The sequence below is a fragment of the Heterodontus francisci genome, chromosome 13 (genome assembly GCF_036365525.1).
Source record: "Heterodontus francisci isolate sHetFra1 chromosome 13, sHetFra1.hap1, whole genome shotgun sequence".
NCBI classification, from domain to species: domain Eukaryota; kingdom Metazoa; phylum Chordata; class Chondrichthyes; order Heterodontiformes; family Heterodontidae; genus Heterodontus; species Heterodontus francisci.
The window spans coordinates 66,852,553-66,869,643 of NC_090383.1; the positions used below are offsets into that span (position 1 = coordinate 66,852,553).

The 17,091-nt window shown below is 44.1% G+C and overlaps 1 protein-coding gene across 2 annotated transcripts in view; it reads right to left on the bottom strand.

The window, feature by feature from the left end:
• Positions 1-906: 906 nt before the first annotated feature.
• LOC137376416 (acylphosphatase-2-like) overlaps positions 907-17,091 on the bottom strand; it is a 160,277-nt gene continuing 144,092 nt past the window's right edge. For both annotated transcript variants that reach the window (XM_068044935.1, XM_068044934.1), the window contains exon 4: positions 907-1,419. In XM_068044935.1, coding sequence (XP_067901036.1) covers positions 1,305-1,419 — 115 coding nt within the window. In that variant the 3' untranslated portion in view covers positions 907-1,304. The remainder of the gene's footprint in view (positions 1,420-17,091) is intronic.

A 17,091-nucleotide genomic window follows, 5' to 3' on the forward strand; every position in this document is an offset into this window, starting at 1 on the left:
CCAGGAGACCACTCTGGCCTTTAAGGAGCTTAGTACACAACTGATGCACAGGCTGTATGTGCCTGAAGTGCTACTGGGTCATTTATTAAGCACTGTGCATATTGGGTGCTCCATAGCCTTAGTGGCCCATAATGTGGAACACTTATCAATGATTGCATGTTAAACCTTATTAGAATGATGTTTAAAAATTGCAGTCCTGATGGGAAGCCTTACCTACTGATTGCAGGCGTGCTTCCCACACTTTTTCATTAGGTGGTAAATTGTGATGATTTCCCAATAAATGCTGCCGGTGGATGAAATTCTCTGCTGGGACCATAATTTTATAAAATCAGTTATTCTATGTTTTGATGCTATGTTAATTAAAGGCCAGAGTTTAATTTTTAAACTTAAATGTGTTTCATTGTTTACATTCTATTAAACCTCCCATGGTCTAGCCATTTATTGGTTTCTTAGAAATGGGATTTATTTTTTCCTTTCACTAAGATGGTGTAACATGCATAAGTTCAGAGACAGCCTCTTATAAGACGAGTGAAGAATGATGACAAAATTGATCCTGAATGAAAATCAGGAGAATAAAAGTTGACAGTCACACATGCTAAGAACACACACAGGCCACATCTGTTTTTGATCTGCACTCAGTCAACTTCTTCTCCACTGTTAAATGATGTGTACAGTGGTTTGCTCAATTACAAAGCAGAACGTAAAGCCTTTCACTAATGTATAAACAAATAACAAAACTTACAGAAGTTTAAAACATTTTTACTACTTGACCATCACAAAGAATGTTTAATCATATTTTATATAGCGCTAGCTTTAGGAGTTGATGGAATTTTTAATATTTAAAGAGCAATTAATGCACAATTAAAAATGACTTGAATACCACAGTTAACAGTTCATTTATGTCCATTCCTATTTTATTTATATACTTTGAATGCAATACCAATTGATACATATTTTTGAAATAAACATTCTCAAGTATTTTCTTAAGACAGCATAGCAGTGTGCCTCCGAAGGAGTTTATTTTTACTATGATGACTGTGAGCTACTTAATAGCACCTTTTGAGAGAAAATTCATTCTCTGTTTACAGTTCTATAGGGCAGTATCCTTCTGTATATTAGTGCAATCTTTTTCATATAATTCCTTTTCAACAATAGATTATTGCTTGTTTTAATAATAAAGAAAAAGCTTTTCCAATAAGCTGCAGTCATGCAATTAGAGGCACTCAGTTGAATATGAACAATGCTAGCACAATTCCAACTGGCTGCTTCGGCTGTGAGCTGGAGAGCAATGTAAGATCATGCTGTCAGTATTTGGTGGTGAAATTACTGAATTCCAGTTTGGAGATCTCTTTCTCATTTGAAAAATGTGCTTGGTCAATGCGAGAACTTGGACTTCCCACTTTGCTTAACCAATTCTTCCTGTAGAGAGAAGCAAAAGAGTATTATACCATAATTTTAAAATTAATTCCCCCACCCCCTTATTTACGCCCCTCTGTGCCATTCTCTAGCCATTGGTGCAGGTAGGTGACTGTTCCTTGGGCTGTAGAAGTGTTAGTTGTGTAACCAGCCACTAGATATTCATAATATCAGTTGAGTTGATATGCTCAGATTTTCCTTCTCTCCGCATTTCTCTTGATGACTTGGTTGATATCTTGATTATGCAAGAGTTGCACCATGATTTAATCTGTTGTTATATTTTACAGTGAAACTGAATAATTAATACAATACATGTTAAAGGCAGTGCTGTGCATTGAGACTACAGATGTAGCTTTTGTATCTGTGATTTGTGTACCTGGCTACCCTGATCTCTGCACCTCCACAGTTCTTAGTCTGTCACAATTAAGAAAATATTCTAATTGGTCCTTCTTAGATCAAAAGTGGATGTCCTCACACATCATTATAGTGTATTTGCTTTTAGTTATGCATTCATCCCAGCTGATGCCAATGATCCTGGAGAATGGGGCCAGTGTAAAAGTGGGCAGAATTCTAGTGGAAAGATGCCCTGCCCCACATTGACCTCCATCTTCTAAAGCTTGCCCACTAATTTAATCAGTCTATGTGACTTGGTTTGGAAATTGGCTTGAATGTAGCATCCTGATCCCATTCAAACAACTTACTGTGCTTCCAACTTGGGTACCATCTGCAAACTTGAATATACAAAACTCCATCCCTTCATTCAGGTCACCGATATGATGAAAAGCTGAGGCCCCAGTACAGATCCCTGGAATACACCTGTCTCATGCCACCAATCCGAGATTGAACACTTTATTCTTACTCTCAGTCTCCTACATTCAAACCAATTTCGAAGCCAAGTCACAAATTCACGCACTTTTATTTTTTTCGAATAATCTCTTGTGTAGAACCTTCTCAAATGTCTTTTGGAAGTCCATATAGAGAACATTCCATAAACACTCCACTGCCCACCGCACTTGTGACCTTCTCAAAATTTAGCTCGATTAGCCTGACAGGATCTACCTTCACAAATCCGGGTGTCCTAGTGCATGAATTGCAAAAGGTTAGTATGCAGGTTCAGCAAGTAATTAGGAAAGCTAATATAATGTTATCGTTTATTGTGAGGGGAATTGAATACAGAAGTAGGGAGGTTATGCTTGTTATACAGGGCATTGCTGAGTCCACATCAGGAGTACTGTGTTCAGTATTGGTCTTATTTAAGGAAGGATGTAATTGTGTTGGAAGCAGTTCAGAGAAGGTTTACTAGACTAATACCTGGAATGAGCGGGTTATCTAATGAGGAAAGGTTGGACAGGCTAGGCTTATATCCGCTGGAGTTTAGAAGAGTAAGAGGCGACTTGACTGAAACAAATAATATCCGGAGGAGTCTTGACAGGGTGGATGTGGAAAAGAAAAGAAGTTTCCCCTTGTGAGGGAGTCTAGAACTAGGGGTCACTATTTAAAAATAAGGGGTTGCCCTTTAAGACAGAGACGAGAAGAATTTTTTTTCTCAGAGGGTCGTGAGTCTTTGGAACTGTCTTCCTCAAAATGCAGTGGAAGCCGAGTCATTAAATATTTTTAAGGCAGAGGTAGATAGATTCTAGATAAGCAAGGGAGTGAATGGTTATCTGGGGTAGGCAGGAATGTGGAGTCAAAGTTACAATCAGTTCAGCCATGATCTTATTGAATGGCGGAGTAGGCTCGAGGGGCCGAGTGGCCTACTCCTGCTCTAATTCGTATGTTTGTATGTAAAATATTGGTTTGTGACTCTCATTTCTCCCTCTCAAAACCAAAAACAAATTCCAACGGGTATGGTAGTGTAGTGATTATGTTACTGAATTAGTAATCAAGAGATGAGTAATCTAGACAGGAGTTCAAATCAAACCATGGAAGTTTGTGAATTTGAATTCAGTTTTAAAATAAATAAATCTGCAATGAAAAGCTTGTATCAGCATTAGTGATCATGAAGCTACTAGATTGTTGTAAAATCCGAACAGGCTCACTAATGTCCTGTAGGGAAGGAAACCAGTCCTCCTTACCTGGTCTTGCCTAAATGTGACTCCAATATGGTTGATTTTGCTCTCTTCTAAGGCCCAGCGAGCCATAGAAGTATAATAAGAATAAAATCGGCATAGGCATCGGATATGGATAAGATAAAGGCATTGTTGAACCTGCAAAGTCCTCCTCATTAACATCTAAGGATTTGTGTCAAAGGTGGGAGAGCTGTCCCACAGACTAGTCAAGCAGTAGATGACAGAATTGTACTCACCACACAACATCCCAGACTCCTCTGTCACCATCTCACCAGACACAGGGGCACAGTGGGAGTCCCCAACATTGACTCCGGACCCCATAAAGTTTCAAGGCATTAGATCAAACGTGGACAAGAAAACCTATACTGATTAGCATCTAGCACCCTCCCTCCACTGCTGAATCAGAACGTCTCCATGTTGAACACCATTTGGAAGAAGCACTGAGTGTAGCATGGGTGAGGGACTTCAATGTCCATCACCAAGGGAGGCTCAGTAGTACCACTACTGACCCATCTGGCTGAGTCCTGTAGGATATAGCTGAGAGAACCAACAAGAGGGGAAGTACCTCTTTGACCTCGTCCTCATCAACTAATGACAGCATTAGTAGGAGTGACCACCGCTCAATCAATCTTCACACTAAGGTCACCCTCCATCATGTTGTGTGACACTATCACCATGCTAAATGGGACAGATATTAAATAGCGCAAAACTGGGCATCTGTGAGCCGCTGTAGACCAGCAGCAGCAGAATTATATTCCACCACAACCATCTGTAATTTCATGGTCTGGCATATCCCTCAGTCTACCTTTAACCATTAAGCCAAGTGACCAACCCTGGTTAATGAGACGTGTAAAAGAGAATGCTAGGGGCAGTACCAGATGCACCTGAAAATAAGGTGCCAACCTGGTGAAGCTACAACTGAGGGCTACATGCATGCTGAACAGCAGAAGCAGCATGCTAAGCAATGACATAGCTAAGTAATCCCACAACCAACAGATCAGATCAAAGTTCTGCAGTCCTGCCACATCCAGTCATGAATGATGGTGGACAATAAACAACTAAAGGGAGGAGGCTGCTCCATGGACATCCCCATCCTCAACAATGGTGGAACTCAACATGTGAGTGCAAAAGAAAAAGCTGAAATGTTTTCAACTATCTTCAGCCAGAAGTGCCGAATGGTTGATTCACCTTAGCCTTCCCTTAAGGTCTTCCCCATCACAGTTGACAGTTTTCAGCCAATTCGATTCACTCCACATGGTATCACAAAATGGTTCAGCGCACTGGGTACAGCAAAGACTGTGGTCCCAACTGAATCCCGGTTGTAGTGCTGAAAACTTGTACTCAGAACTAGCCTTGTCTCTAGCCAAGCTGTTCCAGTACAGCTACAACACTGACATCTATCTGACAATGTGAAAAATTGCTCAGGTACATCCTGTCCACAAAAAGCAGGACAAATCCAATCTGGCCAACTACCACACCATCAGTCAATTCCCAATCATCAGCAAAGTGATGGAAGGTGTCGTTGACAGCAATTACAAGTGGCATTTAGCAATAAGCTGCTCAATGATGCTGAATTTGGGTTCTGCCAGGGCCATTCTGTTCAAATATGGACAAAAGAGTTGAATTCCAGACGTGAGGTGAGAGTGACTGCTCTGGACATCAAGGCAACATTAGACTGAGTGTGGCATCAAGGAGCCCTAGCAAAACTGGAGTCAATGGAGATCAGGAAGAACACTCTCTATTGGCTGGAGTCATACGTAACTTAAAAGAAGATGGCTGTTGTTGTTGGATCACTGCAGGAGTTCCTCAGGGCAGTGTTCCAGCTCCAAACATCTTCAGCTGCTTCATTAATGACCTTCCCTCTATCACAAGGTCAGAAGTGGGGATGTTTGCTGGTGATTGCACAATGTTCAGTTCCATCTGCAATTCCTCAGGTAATGAAGCAGTCTGTGCTCATATACAGCAAGAACCTAACAACATCCAGGCCTGGGATGGTAAGTGGCAAGTAACAGTTGTACCACACAAGTGCCAGGCAATGACCATCCCAAACAAGAGAGAGTCCAACCACCTCCCCTTGACATTCAATGGCATTACTAATCTTTGAATTCCCCCACCAACATCCAGGGGGTCACCACTGACCAGAAACTTAACTGGACCAGCCACATAGATACTGTGGGTACAAAAGCAGATCAGAGGTTGGGTACTCTGCGCCAAGTGACTCACTTCCTGACTCTCTCCACCTTTCCATCACCTACAAAGGCACAAGTCAGGAATGTGATGGAATACCCTCCACATTCTTGGATGAGTGCAGCTCCAACAACACCCAGAGGCTCACCGGTATTCAGGACAAAGCAGTCCGTTTAATAGACACCCCCTACACCACCGTAAACATTCACTCCTTGTACCACTGGTGAACCACGGCTGCAGTATGTACTATCTACAAGATGCACTGCAGCAACTCTCTAAGGCTTCTTCAACAACACCTCACAAACCCATGACCTCTACCACCTGGAAGGACAAGAGCAGCATGTGCATAGGAAGATCACCACCTTCAAGTTCCCTTCCAAGTCACAAACACTTGGAAGTATATTGCTGTTCTGTCGGTGGATCAAAATGCTGGAACTCCCAACCTAACAACGTTGTGGGAGTACCTTCACCACAAGGACTGCAACAGTTCAAGAAATGGCTCACTATCACCTTCTCAGGGGCAACCAAGGATAGGCAATAAATGTAACACGCAATACAACATGCTGTAGTATGAGCTAAGATCATGTGGATTATTTGTTTGAAATCTTCTTGTTTCTTCTTCAATATTTCCTACGACTTATTCATTTGTAAGAAGGGAAAAGTTGGAGCTACATTCAGTCCATGCTATGCTTGCAGACCTATTGAAGATCAACTCACTTATTGAAAATGGCCTGTGAACAAGTCACTTTTCTGCCTTCTGTGACACGACAGGGATTGATTTCTACAATGGGCTGCTTTCTTGATTCATATGCTTTTAGTCCAACAAGGAAGAAGACAGTGGTGGGTCTAGTTCTAGGGAATTATTTGAGTCAAGGAGGTAACATAAGGATTGGGGAAACATCTAGAAGACAACAGCCTTAATATAAATAGGTTTGTAATAAAAACTGAAAAATGTAGGAGCACTCAACGGTAAAGGTACTCGACAAGTAAAAAAGCCAATTTCAATTTGATAAAAAGTGATCTGTCTCACATAAATTGCAAGAAAAATTTGCAGAAGAGGAGAGGATATATACATTTATGGTAAAACTGTAAAAGGACTACAGCAGCAAAGGCACACAAATGTTAATATGTTGGAGAAGAAGTTGACAAAGCTGTAAAAAAAACTTATGATATTCCAGGTTTCAAACATGGGAGCATTAGGTACACAATTGAAGTGGTAAATCATTGGTTAGGCTGCAGCTAGAATATCATGTCCAGTTTTGAGCATCCTACATTAGGAAGGCTGCCAAGACCATGAGGATTGTGCAGAAGATATTTACCAAGATGATAGCAGAGATGAAAGGCTTCAGTTATGAAGTCAGACTAGAGAAACTGAGGTACTTTTCATTAGAATTAAACAGGTTGAGTGGACACCTGAAAAAGGTATTCAGATTTATGAAGGATTTTCATAAGGTAAATAAAGAAAAATCATAAAATAAAAACATAAAGCCCTGCGCGCTGAAGTCTAATCCCAGTTAAAATCCCCCCTTTCATTCGGTTAGCCCTTGCCATTGTATATTTTACTTGATCTTGTAGAAGTGCTTGGTGATTGCGGTGTTGTTCAAAGTTGGTGAAGTTGACAGGGAGTGGCGCTGCAAATGGAGAAGGTTGTGACTTCAAGGGTTCTGGTCAAGCACTTGCTCCCAGTCATGGGTACAGTTGTTTCCATTCCCCTTGGGCTAGAGCATGAGAGGGAGATGGAGCACAGGAAGCACAGAGGAGGAAAAGCTGCGTGCAGAGGGAGAAGGGGGAGGAGGGCTCTCAGGAAGAGACTTTATACACTCAGGGTCGTCCGGGAGTATTTCTTTTACCTCAAACTATGCCAGGAACAGCATGTGCATTGACTTTATTTTACGAAGCAGGTGCTCACAGAAATCTGCCACCTCTTGCAGGCAGACCTGCAACTTCAGAGCAGGGCAAGGATGGCGCTGCCAGTGGTTGTGAAAGTGACTGTGGCCATGACTTTCTTCGTGCAAGAGCAGGTGACATCTGTAATATCTCCCAGTTCAACATCCATTGTATAAGGCGGGTGATTGATGCTCTTTATGCCAGGAGAGGAGAGTTCATTCTATTCACCCTGACCAGAGAGAAGCAGGCGGAGCATGCACATGGTTTCACCAGGATAGCAGGCTTCCCATGGTGCAACGTGCCATTGACTGCACATTCGTGGCTTTGCAGATGCCACATCTAAATGCTGAAATGCACTGCAACTGCAAAAGTTCAACTCCCTGAATGTGCAGATAATGTGCAACCGTGCTCAGCGCTTCATGCAGTTGCATGCCCACTATCCTGGCAGCAGTCATGATGCATTTATTCTGCAGTAGTCTGTGGTCCTCTTAGTATTTGAGTCACCGTGTCAAACCAGAGGGTGGCTGCTGGGCGACCAAGGCTATCAGCATAACACCTGGCTCGTGACTCCACTGTGCAACCCAACCACACGCAGGCAGCATGCATAATCATTGAGAAAACCACTGGGGTGCTCAAGCAATGTTTCCACTGCCAGGACCTCTCAGGATTGCCAGAGCTTGTCTCCAGATTCATTGTGGTCTTCTATGTTCTGCATAACCTGAGGGCACAGCCTTTGCCAACAAGGATACTGCAAGCACTTGAGGAAAAGGAGGAAGAGGAGGAGCAGGAGAAAGGGAAGAAGCAACCAGCACATCCCCTTTTCATAATGGAATCCATGATTGCCACTGAGTTCCGCTGTGCACAACTCAAAATCCCCATTCTACAATAGTCACACACCTTACCTTCCCTTCCCTCTGTCACCGACCATCACAATATTCTCTTTGCCACAATGCCAAAATAAAAGCCACCACAAAACAACCATTCCAAACCAACTTTATCCAACAAATCATCCAATATTCCATACAAAAAAATCAATGAATCACCTTTGTGCATTCCGTTAGTGCCTATTCGGCAGGTGCGTTTGCCTGGCCTAATGCTCCTCTACAGTGCTACACTAATGGCTGCAGCACAGCTGGTGGAAGGCTGCTGACTTTCAATGGGTGAAACTGCAGATGGTCTTGCAGGATGCCTTCGAACTGCTCTGGGACTAGAGGACCAGCTTCGGAGCAGGAGGGTTCAAGTGAGGGGAAATTTATCATTCATCATTCCAGCAAAGCATAACCACAAAAAGTTGATACAGAGGAAGAAAATAGAATATAGGAAATAGGAGCAGGAGTAGGCCATTCGGCGCATCGAGCCTGCTCCGCCATTCAAACAGATCATGGCTGATCATCTACTTCTATGCCATTTTTCTCCACTATCCCTATATCCCTTGATGTCATTAGTATCCAGAAATCTAACAATTTCTGTCTTGAACATGCTGAATGATTGAGCTTCCACAACCCTCTGGGGTAGGGAATTCCACAGATTCACCAACCTCTGAGTGAAGAAATTCTTCCTCATCTCAGTCTTAAATGTCTTGCCCTTTATTCTGAGACTGTGTCCCCGGTTCTAGACTCACCAGCCAGAGGAAACATCCTATCCACATCTACCCTGTCATGCCCTGTAAGAATTTTGTAAGTTTTAATGAGATCACATCTCATTCTTCGAAACCCAAGAGAATACAGGCCCAGTTTCTGCAATCTCTCCTCATAAGACAATCCCATTATCTCAGGGATTAGTCCGGTGAACCTCCGCTGCACTCCCTCTATGGCAAGTGTATCCTTCCTTAGATTAGGAGACCAAAACTGTACACAATACTCCAGGTGCAGTCTCACCAAGGCTCTATACAATTGCAGCAAGACATCATTACTCCTGTACTCAAAACACCTTGCAATGAAGGCCAACATACCATTTACATTCCTAATTGCTTTTTGCACCTGCATACTAGCTTTTAGTGACTCATGAACAAGGACACCCAGGTCCCTTTGGACATCACCACTTCCCAACCTCTCACCATTTAAGAAATACTCTGCCTTTCTGTTTTTTCGACCAAAGTGGATCACCTTGCACTTATTTACATTATATTCCATCTGCCATATCCTTGCCTATTCACTTAGACTGTCCAAGTCCCCCTGAAGCCTCCTTGCATCTTCCTCATAACTTATATTCCCATCTAGTTTTGTGTCATCAGCAAATTTGGAAATATTACATTTGGTCCCCACATCCAAATCATTTATATAGATTGTGAACAGCTGTGGCCCAAGCACTGATCCTTGCGGTACCCCACTAGTAACAGTCTGCCATCCTGAGAATGACCCATTTATTCCTACTCTCTGCTTTGTGTCTGTTAATCAATTCTCAAACCATAGCAGTATATTATCCCCAATCCCATGTGCTGTAACTTTGTTCACTAACTTCCTGTGTGGGACCTTATCAAAACCCTTCTGAAAATCCAAATACACCACATCCACTGGTTCTCCTTTATCTGTGCTACAAGTAACATCCTCAAAAAACTCCAACAGATTTCTCAAACAGGGCAGCACAGTAGCGCAGTGGTTAGCACCGCAGCCTCACAGCTCCAGCAACCTGGGTTCAGTTCTGGGTACTGCCTGTGCGGAGTTTGCAAGTTCTCCCTGTGACCGCATGGGTTTCCGCTGGGTGATCCGGTTTCCTCCCACAGCCAAAGATTTGCAAGTTAATAGGTAAATTGGCCATTGTAAATTGCCCCTAGTGTAGGTAGGTGGTAGGAGAATGGTGGGGATGTGGTAGGGAATATGGAGTTAATGTAGGATTAGTATAAATGGGTGGTTGTTGGTCAGCACAGACTCGGTGGGCCAAAAGGCCTGTTTCAGTGCTGTATCTCTAAATAAATAAATAAAATAAACATGATTTCCCTTTCATAAATCCATGTTGACTCAGCTCAATCATATCATTATTTTCCAAGTGTCCAGTTATCACATCCTTTATAATAGATTCTAACATTTTACCAACTACTGACGTCAAACTAACAGGTCTGTAGTTCTCCGTTTTCTATCTCGCTCCCTTCTTAAATAGTGGGGTTACATTGTTACTTTCCCGTCTGCATGAACTCTTCCAGAATCTTTTTTTTTTATTCATTCATGGGATGTGGGCGTCGCTGGCTAGGCCAGCATTTATTGTCCATCCCTAATTGCCCTTGAGAAGCTGGTGGTGAGCTGCCTTCTTGAACCGCTGCAGTCCATGTGAGGTAGGGACACCCACAGTGCTGCTAGGAAGGGAGTTCCAGGATTTTGATCCAGTGACAGTGAAGGAGCGGTGACATAGTTCCAAGTCAGGATGGTGTGTGACTTGGAGGGGAACTTGCAGGTGGTGGTGTTCCCATGCATTTGCTGCCCTTGTCCTTCTAGTTGGTATAGGTCGTGGGTTTGGAAGGTGCTATCTAAGGAGCCTTGGTGCGTTGCTGCAGTGCATCTTGTAGATGGTACACACTGCTGCCACTGTGCATTGGTGTTGGAAGGAGTGAATGTTTGTGGATGGGGTGCCAATCAAGCGGACTGCTTTGTCCTGGATGGCGTCGAGCTTCTTGAGTGTTGTTGGAGCTGCACCCATCCTGACTTGTGCCTTGTAGATGGTGGACAAGCTTTGGGAAGTCAGGAGGTGAGTTACTTGTGACAGGATTCCTAGCCTCTGACCTGCTCTTGTAGCCACGGTATTTAATATTGCTACTCCAGTTCAGTTTCTGGTCAATGGTAACTCCTAGGATGTTGATAGTGGGAGATTCAGCGATCGTAATGCCATTGAATGTCAAGGGGGGATGTTTAGATTCTCTCTTGTTGGAGATGATCATTGTCTGGCACTTGTGTGCTGCAAATGTTGAAAGATAACCACCAATGCATCCACTATCTCTATAGCCACCTCCTTCAATACTCTGGGATGTAATTCATCTAGTCCGGGAGATTAATCAACTTTCAATTCAGTTAATTTTTCGAGTACTACCTCTTTATTGATACTAATTTCTCTCAGTTCCTCATTTGTACAAGTCCCTTGGTTCCCTAATATTTGTAGGACATTTTCTGTATCTTCCTCCATGAAGACAGACACAAAGTATGTATAGTCTCTCTGCCATTTCCCCATTCTCCACCACAAATTCTCCTGTCTCCAGCTGTAATGGACCCACATTTGTCCTTGCTAATCTTTTCCTTTTCACATACCTAAAGAAGCTTTTACAGTCTGTATTTATTTTTCTCACTAGCTTGCATTCATATTCTCTTTTCCCTTTCTTTATCAGTTTCTTGGTCCTCCTTTGCTGGATTCTAAATTGCTCCCAATACTCGGGCTCACCACTTTTTCTGGTGACCTTGTAAGACGCTTTCTTTCATCCAATGCAATCTTTAACTTCTATTGTTAGCCACAGTTGATTCACCTTTCCTGTTGGGTTTTGTGTCTTAGAGGAATGTACATTTGTTGTAAACCATGTAATACTTCTTTAAATACTAGCCATCGCCAGTCTACCATCAAATCTTTTAATGTATTTTCCCAACCCACCACAGCCAACTTTCCCCCATACCTTCATAGTTTCCTTTGTTCAGATTTAAGACCCTAGTTTCAGAATGAACTGTATTTCTTTCAAACATAATGTAAAATTCTATCATATTGTGGTCACTATTTCCTAATGGTTCCTTTACAGCAAGGTTAATAATTTGCCCTTTCTCATTACATAAAACTAAAACTAAAATAGCCCGATCCCTCTTTGGTTCCTCAACATACTGCTCCAGAAACCCATCTTGTAAACACTCCAGGAATTCATCCTCCACAGCATTAGTTCTAATTAGGTTTACCCAGTCTCTATGCGAATGGAAATTGCCATTTATTACTGTATTGCCCATGCTACATGCAGCTCTAATTTCCTGATCTGTACCCTATCCAACATTATCACTTCTGTTTGGTGGCCTATAAACTACTCCCAACAATGTCTGCTCTCCCTTGCTGTTTCTTAGATCCACCCAAACTGATTCTACATCTTGCTCCTTTGATCTAAGATCCTCTGTCATTAATGTACTGATCTCATCCCTTATTGACAGAGCTACCCCACCTGCTTTTCCCTTCTGCCTATCCTTCCTAAATGACGAACATCCCTGAATATTCAGTTCCCAATCCTGGTCACCCTGTAACCACATCTCCGTAATGGCCATGAAATCATACCCATTTACCTCTATTTGTGCCTTCAAATCATCTACCTTGTTGCAAATGCTGCGTGCATTCAGATAGAGTGCCGTTAACTTTGTCTTAACATTATTCCTCATTTTGATCCTATTTGATGTTTGCCTTCATTTCGGCTACCTTCTAATTTTGCTTACTACTTTTCTACTTCCTGTTACCAGTTCCCTCCAATCTGAGCTCCCTCTCAGGTTCCCAACCCCCTGTCAATCTAGTTTAAGATATGGGAGTAAACAAGCAAACAAGCCAGAAATATAAAAACAGATTGTAAGAGCATGTATGTAAAAAGGAAGAGAGTAGTAAAAAGGAAGAGAGTAGCAAAAGTAAACATGGGTCCCTTCGTGGCTGAGGCAGGAGGAATCATAATGGGGAATAAGGAAATGGCGTAGACATTAAACAAATATTTTAGGCTGGATTTTCAATCACTCTTGAGGGAAAGGTCGGGTGCTAGCGTGTATTGAAAATCTGGCCTCGAATGGCATCACTGGTTCTGGATGCCTCCGGACGCAATGTGATTTTCAAAGGGAGGATAGAAGGGGGAGGAGCCGGCAACCCGCATACCTCCAATTAAGAGCTTGTTGAGCTCATTGTGGACCTCATTAACTTTGCAGCAGCAGTTTGAGATTTTCAATTGGGAGGCACGGGCAAAACAAAGGATTTGGGACATGTTAGGGTCCAGCTATCAGGCACACAGCAGGGAGCCATTAGCTAATGAATCCAGTATTCAAAAGTTGTGTGAAACAGGAGATTGAAACTCAGCTGTTCAGCTAGTGGCACAGAGTTGTCATTATTAGTGCTGAGAGGCATGCATTTGTGAATAGTGAGTGGTTGGACTCTTGAGAAGGATGTGAGGCTGATGGCATCACTTGGGCATCAGAGGTGAGTAGAGGAAGCCCTAGTAAACCAACAAGTGGCAGGTGAGGGAGTTGAGATGGGAACAGGCTACTCTGACATTGGACAGAGTAGTAAGGAGGAACTTCAGCAGATACATCCTCTCAGAGGAGCACAGCGAGGGGCTGCAAGGAGAAGAAGGTGCTACCTAATGCATCAAGTGTACTGCCCAAGCGTCAGCTACTTGCAAATGACAGAGCACCAGTGCCATAGGAGGCTACACCTATTCAGGCAGTTGGTCTCAGACCTTTGTGCTCTGGACAACAATGACCTGATGCCTTGTGGGCCCCATGGCAGTCCTCTACCTGCAGCCATCAAGGTCATTGTGGCGCTGAATGTTTATGCATCCAGGTCATTCCAGGGATCAGCTGCGGACCTGGGTGGCATCTCACAGTTGGCAGCTCATCATGCCATCTGGCAGGTCACTGATGCCCTCTTCCAGAAGGCGGGGGACTACATCCATTTTGAGACAAGTGGGCAGCGAAGGCAGAGAGATTATTGGACTTTGCCACCAATAATGGATTCCCTCAGGTCTAGGGAAGCATTGATTGTACCCACGTAGCTATCAAGGCACCAACAGACTAGCCAGCCAGATTTCTAAACAGAAAAGGCTTCCACTCAATGAATGTCCAGTTGGTCTGGGACCAAGGGAAACACATCTTGCAGGTGTGCGCTTGGTTTCTGGGAAGCTGTCATGATGCCTTTATCCTTTGAGAGTCCCAGCTACCGCTTTTCTTTAGGCCAATGTTCCAGACTCCATGGTTGGCTGCTGGGGGTTAAGGATTATCTCCTGAAGAGGTAGCTTCTGATGCACATCCGGTACTCAGCCACGGCTGCAGAGAGGCACTAAAAGCAAAGCCATCTACTAACATGTGCCTACATTGAGCAAACCATTGGCAGCTTGAAGATGCTGTTATGACCAGGTGAAAAAGGTGTCTAGGGGTCCCTCTGAGCTGTCACCTGGTCTTACCGTAACAGAGTTTAATTTTAAACACACCGTGTTTTTAGCTCCCCTTTGGTGAATCCTTGTTCACTGCTTTCCAATTATAAGGCAAAGAAACCAGCACAAATAGGTTTTCTTTGGTTTAAAGAAGAAAAGTTGAAATTTATTAAACTTGAAAAACTCTAATTCGGTTGTTGCCTACGGATACATGATGCGCCCATGCTAGCATGCTTGCGCGATACATACATGCAAATAGTGACAGAAAAGAGAAGAAAAATAAAGTGGAAAATTTTGAGGCAATATCTGAAGAGTTTTTGTTACGGTTCTTCGAGCTCACTGTAGAGTCCTTGATTGTAGGTAGATCTTGCTTTTCGTTGGGGCCCAGTATTCTTCTTAAACCTTCTTAGCTGTGGGAGACGTTTCTCTCTTGGAGTTCATGTGTCTTCAGTGGATTCAGAGGCTTGTGAGAAAGAGATGGGAGCAGACAGGAGAGATCTTCTCAGTCCAGGAGCAAACAGTCTTTCTGAGTTCAAACTCTCTGTGGCCAGTTCAAAAAACCCTGGAACAGCCAGTTAGTCATGTGACCAGCTGGTCCAACCAGTCCTGGCCCCTGTGGATTGCATCAACCCCAGCATGCCCTGGAATGCACTTCCCCACCCCCTCACTGTCTGGTGATCAACATTCATTGTGGGTTGCATGTGTCAGGGAATGGTCCTTTATCTACACAAGCACCATCTGTTAGTATGCAAAAATGTTTTTTCCAGCCACGGCTGATTTGTTCAACAAGTCATTTCCGCGCTCCAGCAACAGTTCTAAATCAATGTTCTTATGACAAAACCAATGAGCCTCATTCCTGGCAGGTGGGGGTCTGCATGACAATGTGCGTCCATTGCCTTGACCAGTTGGGTGGTGCCCTCCGGTACGAGCCAGCCAGGGTGTCTTGTATTGGTTGACTGCTGCGCACTGCACAACATCACTATGCAAGGAGATCTAGAGCTGGTTGAAGAGGAGGACCTGGAATGCACTCTTCCTCAGAGGAGGATGAGGATGAGGAAGAAGAAGAGAACAATGAAGGGGGCGCTCCAGAGGAGCCCAGAGCACAGGCATTGGAAGAAGTTTGCCGAGGCCGTCCCAGGGCTTATGGCTGTCGGCAGGCTGGCATGGCCATAAGGGCCACACTAATTCAGCTACGTTTCATAAGGGCTCCCAGCCTAAACCGCCAACAGTCTCCTCCAACACAGACAATGGCACCACATGAAATGCAACCACCCCACACCCCTCCCCTCCCCTCACTCTATGGCCCTTTTGTAATTAAGCAGTGATAACACACAAGTCTGCTCATTGGCATAATCAATAATATAATAAACAAAATGTCAATGAACAAACAAACTCGAAAAACATCACCCAAGTGATCGATAAAGTGCATCTAATGAAATGGTGCCTTGTGCTCACGACTGCTCCAATGGGCTCCACCCACAGTGGCTGAGGATGAGGTGGCGGCAGCCTGTTCCCATATCTCTGCTCGAGGCTGAGATACCTGAGGTTTTCATCCTCGTCATGGAGCAGACTGTGGGGCTCCTCCATGGGCTGCTGCACATGTGTCATTACAGGGTCAGCTTCTGCCACAGGAACTTGATGCAGGGATGGTTCCTCAATCAGAGGGGCTGAGGAGGCAAGCGATGACGCTGGTGCCCCCTAAGGGATGGTCCCAGAGGTCTCTTTAACTCTGCATCATCAGCAACACTAAGCAGTCCACACTACAGAGAATGTCACTCTTTCTGTGCATTTCAGTGTGCTGCTCCTGCATCCAGAGTCATGCTGCATATGGCTGTCCAAGAGGTTGGCCACTCTCTCAATGGAGGAGTCATGCGCTCTAAACCCTGAGATATATTGGAGCACATGTGCTGCATGAACCCCTCCACTGTTTGCCCATGGCTCTGCAAAGCCTCAGGGATCTCCGACACGTATGAACTCATCTGCCTCTGATGCTCCAGAAAGACCCTCCTTGTGTTTGATCCTCAAGGTGCGGGATCTCTGCCCAGCAGAGCATGGCTTTGACTTTCCTTTGTCCTCCAAGGGGGACTGCCCACAGCTGACTCAGCCTCACCCGTCTCCTCCTGTTCACTCATGAGGTGCAGTTCTAAGCTAGACGGAGTGTGCCTGTGCTGGTGGAAAGTTGTTTTTCAGGGCTCTCTCCCCGCCGAGGAGGCCGGCGATAACACAGCTGCTACATCTTGTCTCCTTCCGCAACTGGCCCTGTGGAAAACACAAGAAGGGTTGATGAGAACCCAGCCTACTCAGCAGGTGCGTCAGCAAAACCAACCTAATAGATGACAAAGGTTGTATAGCCACAGCGTGCATTGGGCAGGAGTGATCTCCATGCCCTTCACCTGTATCAAATGACTTTGCTCTGTATGACCTCCCATCTTGCCATCGCCCACGATGATACCCTTGGCGTGA